The sequence below is a fragment of the Crocodylus porosus genome, unplaced genomic scaffold, assembly GCF_001723895.1.
Source record: "Crocodylus porosus isolate Cpor-Errol unplaced genomic scaffold, CroPor_comp1, whole genome shotgun sequence".
Lineage (NCBI taxonomy): Eukaryota > Metazoa > Chordata > Crocodylia > Crocodylidae > Crocodylus > Crocodylus porosus.
In genome coordinates, this window is record NW_017728950.1 from 7,687,255 (window position 1) to 7,695,049 (window position 7,795).

The following is a 7,795-nucleotide window of genomic DNA, read 5'->3' on the forward strand; positions in this document are numbered from 1 at the left end:
TCTCAGCCTGTCATCGTAAGTTCTGTTTTCCTGACCTCTGATAATGAGCGTGGCTCTTCTCTGCACCCTCTCAAGCTTCTCCACATCCCTTTTGAATTGTGGAGCCCAAAACTGGATGAAGTACTCCAGCTGCAGCCTCACTAAGGCTGAGTACAGTGGGAGAATGGTGTCCCGGGATCTGCTCAAGAAGCATCTATGGATGCAAGCCAGCATTTTGCTCACTTCGCTAGCCACAGCATTACACTAAAGGCTCATGTTCATCTTGTGGTCAACCATGACCCCCAATTCCCTTTCATCTGTAGTGCTAACCAGCATAGCACTACTGAGCCTATAAACATGGTGCAGGTTTTTCCTTCTAAGGTGGAGAACCTTGCATTTTTTGGTGTTGAACAACATCAGGTTCTCGTCCGCCCATTTCGTGAGTCTGTCCAGATCCGCCTGGACCACTCTTCTGTCCTCAGGTGTGGACACTTAACCCCAGAGTTTGGTATCATCAGTGAACTTGGCCAGTCTGCTTCTGACACCAATGTCCACATCATTGATGGATGTCCACATTCATCTTGGCCCAGCTGGAGGACCCTTCCGCCTTTGGATGCTGAATTTGGGCAATTGCTTTGGGCAGACCTAATCCAATCCTATGCATTTGGAAAGAGGGTAGAACTGTTAATAGCATTCATGGGGTAAATCTCAGTTTTGTACATAAACCAGACACACAGCTGTCATTATCCAGGGAAACTTGATGGGAAGGTGGAATTATGAAGATGAGCATCTTTTAACTCAGCTATTAGCTTACAAACAGATTGAATGTTTATAAAATTCCCACTATATATACTGCAGAAGAATGTACTGCGCAAACTAGAATTGGACTAGCATGTGAATTACTTTGCTTTTTAATAATCTGGAGAGCAGCTCCTTGTCATTTGTGCATCCAGGCTGGGGCAGACAGAGGAGGTATGCTGCTTCACAATTATAGGATTTGCCTTACTGTAATTATAAGATGGAAAACATTGAGGGAAGGTGCAGAGAAGCTAGGGTATCTCTATGAAAAGGGAAAGAATCGAGAAAGAGGGGGAAAAGGGCAGTTGTTTGATCACCAATGGACAAAATAACAGTCAGACTTTGTACCTTTCCCAGGAGCCTGAGTCTATAGCTATACATTTGGGAAAATTGCCAAATGTGTATAAATCATTTTCACTTCAGCGAATTGCCCCATTTCCCATTCTCAACAATTCAATGTACTTTTGAAAAAAATGATCTAAAGTTAACAGACAAGCTATTATCCAAGAATATATTTGTAATTTAAAACTTTATTTTGTATGCTCAGAACATCACTGGAAACATAGAAACTTGTAGGCACAAATGACTTTATATCCATAGCTTTTTGAATAAAATATTAGATCATGAAATTACAACAATACATTTGGATGATAACTATACATCTTAATACCCCATACACATATATAAAATCCATGCGTTGTGAATAATTGATTTGCCCATATCAGGTTTTCATGATGCTGAAATTCATTGTAGATCTCAATTGTTTTAAATATGCTCTTTTTATGTACACTTGCAAAGAGCTTATATAGATTGGTATCACATTCCAAAAGAAAACACAAAAATATAATAGAGCAGTGCGGTTTCTTTATTTCCCCTATTAGATATGTGTTCTTGTTCTACAAAAAATGTCTGTATCAGTAATAACAAAAAAATATTTTTGACCAGCTCACAGATATGTAAAATCTAATATTATAAACTACAATGACAACGCAAGGGTATAAAATATATTCTCTTTAGAATCTGTGGTCCATGAATAATATTGCTTCTATACTGGCCTTGCTTTGAAACGTGCAAGTCCATGAAATAAATCATGGCTTATTATGTAATGGGAGAGGAATCAACTGGGAACCATACAAAATGATTTTTAAGCCTAACAGCATCAGTTGTTATTGTTTTATTTCCACTTTCATCACAGAACTCTTCATCTCTAATGTGAATCACTCTTGGCCATGAGCCACAAACCCACTGAAGTCAAGAGCAATATTTGGGCCTATGCAATGAATAGTTGTACCCTTTGAACTTGATTTAGATCTGTCTGTCTTAACTCTGGTAGAGTTGCTTGTGGCTTACATCAGTGTATGTGATATCATGCTAAGACTCTTTGTTGTTAGAGTGGTTTTTTTAATTTTAATTTCTATGCACTTCTTAGACGACATGCACAATATGACCTTTGATATTTATCTGCTAGCACCAGTTGGTATCCTGCAAACAACTGAACTTTGTAATTGCAAGCTTAATTTTTTGTTGGCTACACCAGCATTTCTTAGGCATGTTTACTATTTTTACATTCCAGTTTTGCTAACAGAGTCCAAAATTATGAACTCAGCAATTAGCTTACAAACAAATTGAATGTTTATAAAATTCCCACTAAACATACTGCAGAAGAATGCACTGCACTGATCTTAAATATTGTTGGGTTTGTTTTTTCAGTAGGTTGTCTGAGGGAAAAAATCCTTAGTATAAAGCTATATTAGAATATTTCATGTATGTCAAGAAGTGATTAAGAATGTCAAGAAGTAAAAGGTATTATCAAACAGACATTGCTTCAATGTGTATAAAAGGCAGAGCACATGACTGGGGCTTTTGGAACATTTGGGTTGTATGCTGGATCTGCCTGCTGGGTGGCTTTGGGCATCACTTCAGCTCTCTGTGCTTCAGTTTGTCCATCTGTAAAATGGAAATAAGGATGCTGACTTCCTTTGTAAAGGGCTTTGAGATCCCGAGATGAAAAGTTCTGTATAGGAGCTGTGTGTTTATTAAGGGAGCCATAGCTTTGTCAGTCACTCCAGTTTTGTCTGTCCTTGCTTCCTTATTCAGTCTATGATATGTATTTATTTTAAAAACTAGAAGTAAAAGCCGGCTGATTAGCAATTCCGGCTGAATATTAGCATCAGATTTAAGATTCTCCAAGCTCTAATGCAGTGAAACCAAAGGACGACATTTAGGCCCCATTGAAATGAGTGGGAGTTTTACCATTGACTTCAACAGAGCCAGGATTTAAACCCACAACAAATTACAAAAGGTATGTTCACTTCTGGGAAAAGGTTGCTAATAGCAACCCTGTTCAACCAACCTGTTTCTACATGTCCTGTCTAAGAAATGGCTGTATTTCTATTTGGAAGGTGGAAAGTAAACAAGAAATCTCTTTAAGAACAAGATAATTGTTTCTAAAGTGTATTCTGCATCTCAACAGCTCTTAGAAGACATTTATAAAGTAAGAACATGCATGCTAAGATTACTAGTACTGACTGCATTTTTCCAGTAATATGTTTTTGATACACACATTCGCCCAAAATACAGTGATTTCTTTTTTATTCCAAAGCAGTTCATTAAGGTGCAAACTGTAGCTTATATAATTTTGGTGTCTACTTAAAAATGAATGTGCTTTTTTTTCATCTTTGACAGTCTTTTTTTTCCTGTTTATTAGTAGGATAATTTCATTAATTCAATTAAAAAAAAAGCTTTGGAAAAGAGATCCAAAAGACTTACATTAGATACACTTTTTTTTAACCTGTAAGAATTTTAAGAACAGCTGTTTGCTGTCACATACGGTCCAAACCAATTTTCTCTATTCTGAACCTCGTATTGCATTGTAACGCGGTTTTTTGACTGGAGCTATTAATGTGGCCAATCCTGAGGTCCTTACCTACATAAATTTATCAGTGTCAATAGGAGTTTTCCCTAAATGGGGACTGCAAGGTTTGGTCAATAGTCACTATAATTTAAAGCAAAAATGTAGATGATAAATATAAAAACCTTTTGACAATACAAAGGCAATAAAACTAGTTGTGTAGTCTATGGTTAGCATAAATGGGGAAAAAAATCAAATACAGTAATTTACAGAAGTGTTTTTACTTGGCAAATCTGGTGATCTGAGCAAAATTGTCTCCCCAGCCCTTCCTCCATCTGCTCCATAGACATTCAGTCCGTTCACCAATTGTGTTGTGCACTCATCAGCAGTGTTTGAACTGAGTAATTTCTGCGGTAGCCTTTGCCCTGAGCATATCACCTCGGGTATAGAAAATGTTTTCTGTCTACGCATCGTGTGATATGAGCTGAGGTACTCTAAAGGCATCTGTTGAGCTGAAATATCTGAGGGGAGAAGTAGAGCAGAGGGCCAGGTCATCCCTGACTGTGAGGGTTTAACTTAGTCCAGAGAAAGGGGTGATCTCCATCTGACCTAGGGAAACTTTTCCCTCTCCATCCTTCAATTCAAACATGACTCCATGCTAGGGAGGCATTTCATATAGAAAGTGAAGAGAATCACCATCCCTTCTAACTGCACTGCCTTTATTCTTCCCCCCTAGTGCAAAATAATTCATTAATTTGGCAGCTCTGAGATTACCTCCTGCTGTACCCTCCCAACTCAAAACAGTCATAAATGAGAATTGCACAAAAAAAATGTGTGTTACTAAAACATGCATTTATACATTCTTGATTTCTTCATTGGCATTTCTTTTTTCTTCTAAATTTGTGTTAGGTAGATACATTGACTTCCATTGCAACTATCTACAAACAAAAAATCTAAGTAGTTGACTTCCAAATTTTCCACAGCATGTTATGCAAAGGATGCAATTTGTTGTCTTCCATGACTTTTGAAATTATAGTTTGTCCTCACCATATTCACTTTTTGATTTTAGTCAATAGCTTAAACACTTGACTTCTGAGTTGTTGTTTGTTTCATAGCAAATCACAGTAATCCATTTTAATGCTAATGTATTTCTTTCAAAACAGCTACTAATAAATAGGATCTCACAATGTTCCTCATTGTCTATAGGTTTCACACTGGGTACTGTTGGACAAATGAGACTACGCGATTGCTTCATGACAGTGCAGTTTCACATGACCACACATTTGCCTTTCAGCTTTTCTTTTCTTTTCTGCTGCTTGCTTTTTTTGCCATCGATTTGTAAACTCACAGTCCTGCGTTTCTCCAGGTTCAGCAGCTCTTGAAATAGCTCTTTTACATTGTGGTTCAGCTTAGCTGAGGTTTCCATAAAGGCACACTTCCACTTCTTGGCCATAGCATCTCCTTCACTGCTCTCCACCTCCCGGTTCTGGCTCTCGTCACTTTTGTTCCCAACCAGCATTATTGGAATGCTTTCCACATCCCCTTTAATCTGACATATTTGTTCATAGATGGGTTTGAGTTCTTCTAAGGACTGCCGGCTGGTGACTGAATAAACCAAAATGAAAGCATGCCCTTTGGAAATAGAAAGACGTTGCATGGCTGGAAACTGATGGCTCCCTGTGGTGTCAGTAATCTGCAAAGTGCATATGCTCTTATCACAGCTGATCACCTGCCTGTAGGTATCTTCAATAGTCGGAATGTAGCTTTCTCTGAAAGTGCCTTTTACAAACCTCAAGACCAAGGAACTTTTGCCAACTCCACCAGCCCCAAAAACCACAACCCTGTAATCATTGCTTTGCTCCGGCATGTTTTTTCAGTGTATCTGATGCTCAGCTCTAGAAGGAAAAACCTGCAATAGAAAATAACAACAGCAAGTATTAATGTTGGTTTCCATGTAGGGGAAAGTTTGTGCTAACTTCTATATTAAAAGAAATGGGAAGATGACTCTCAGGGGCCCTAACAGGCATCTACCCTTACTACTCTGTCCTTGATTTTGCTCAGTTGGTCAAACCTAACAGAAGCTCTATTAGCCTCTCACTAGCCGATGAACCAGCCAGCCACTCTTAGGGCCTCTTTATCGGGTGCTGGGAGTAGCTACCTCCCTAGATAAGCCCATCTATGGCAGCAGACTGCAGGCCAGCCAAGAGTTCACTTGAAGGTCTGTTGTAGTAAGTCTCTCTGAATGTCATGCAGTCTGATTTTTCTGTTGTCTGACCTTGCTTAGCTACTGGTCTCTGACTGCAAATTCCACTCAGCTTGGTAACTTGGTCCCTGACTCAAACAAAGACTCTAACTTCACCTGTGACCTGGACTCTGCCTCTGGAATTTCCCCTTTAGATTTGGTAACTCAGACTCCAGCACCTGTTTCTAGCCTTTCCCTGGTGGCCTACCCACTAGGCCAGACTGTCTGTGCCCTGGTCCTTACAATGATATGAATAATGGCATACTATTAATTTATAATGATCCAAGGAGATTGATAATAGGTTACTGAGCATTTTATCCTAAAACTAGCTTTCTCAGTTCCAACCCAGGCTAGGTTTGTAATGGATGGAAATTATTTCTATTTCATTATTTTGTGGCCTGTGTGAAATGAATGTTGTAACTTTGAGTTCAGTTCCCAATGGGCTGAAGTACAGAGCAGAAAACCACCCACCCAGTTAACACTGTTGTACACAGTCTGTCTACAAATGACCTGAGGGCTGAAATGGTGCTACAGAGCTATACTCTCACTATAAAAAATCCATTCAAGTCATTGTTGAAGTGTATTGGTAAGGTGAGCAGCATGCAGGAGGTTTTTGTTCTACATATGATATACTTTTCAAGTAGGTTTCCGTTTATTACCTTTTCCGAGCAAAATTTAGTGGATATTTGCTCACTCCTCATTAGTATCACCAAGGGACCTCTATACTGTCAAAAGACAAGCGTCAGGAGAACCAGATCTAGGTATGTCACTCCCTCCTTAAATGGTGATAATATAGCTGCCTGAGTTTGGCCTGCACCTATGAATTGGCCGAAGACAGTGAGCTTGTTCACACATCCTCCAGGATGTACTAAGGCAGCTGCATTACATCTATTTAGTGAGGCTGTGCAGATGCAGTGAGCATGACAGGCTTTCCTGTGGTGCTGCTTCACATGACTTTTTGATAGGGTAGACATGCCCTTAGAGTACCTTTCTCTTACTACTCTATCCTTGGTTTAAGCTTAGAAATGTAGTTTGACTAAACAAGCCTGCTCATGCTTAATTCAAGAAGGAAACTATATAGCTTTTCATTCTGAATTTTATTGCACAGTACACAAACAGTTTCATCGTTTCATAGTTAGTAGGGTCGGAAGGGACCTGAGCAGATCATCGAATCCAATTCCCTGCCATGGCAGGAAAAAGTACTGGGGTCAAACGACCCCAGCAAGGTGTTCATCTAACCTCCTCTTAAAGACTCCCAGGGTAGGAGCCAGCACCACTTCGCCTGGAAGTTGGTTCCAGATCCTAGCTGCCCTGACTGTGAGGTAGCGCCTCCTGATGTCTAATCTAAATTTACCCTCTGCCAGCTTGTGACCATTATTTCTAGTCACTCCTGGTAGTGCTCAGGGGAACAGGGACTCCCCCAGTGCCTGCTGGTCGACTCTGACTAGTTTGTAACAGGCCACTAGATCCCCCCTCAGCCTTCTCTTGTGGAGTCTGAACAGGTTCAGGTTTCATAGCCTCTCCTTATAGGGCCTGCCCTGCTGCCCCCTGATCATGCGAGTGGCCCTCATCTGGACCCTCTCCGTGTTATCCACATCCCTCTTGAAGTGTGGCGCCCAGAACTGGATGCAGTACTTCAGCTGCGGCCTGACCAGTGCCGCATAGAGGGGGAGGATCACCTCCTTGGATCTGCTTGGATCTGCTTGAGAAGGGAGTTCCCCAGCCTGTAGGTATCTGGTGATGGTTGTTCTTCCCCAGGTGCATCACCTTGCACCTGTAGGTGTTGAATCCCATCCTATTTTCATCCGCCCACCCCTGTAACCTGTCTATAGCTGATTGTAGCCTATTACTCCCTTCTAGTGTGCCCACATCCCCCCACATCTTAGTGTCATCAGCAAATTTGAACAGGGGGCTTTTTACCCCCT

The 7,795-nt window shown here is 40.5% G+C and overlaps 1 protein-coding gene across 1 annotated transcript in view; it reads right to left on the bottom strand.

Moving 5' to 3' along the window:
* Positions 1-1,287: 1,287 nt before the first annotated feature.
* DIRAS2 (DIRAS family GTPase 2) overlaps positions 1,288-7,795 on the bottom strand; it is a 24,835-nt gene continuing 18,327 nt past the window's right edge. The window contains exon 2 of the mRNA XM_019555399.1: positions 1,288-5,537. Coding sequence (XP_019410944.1) covers positions 4,896-5,495 — 600 coding nt within the window. The 5' untranslated portion in view covers positions 5,496-5,537 and the 3' untranslated portion in view covers positions 1,288-4,895. The remainder of the gene's footprint in view (positions 5,538-7,795) is intronic.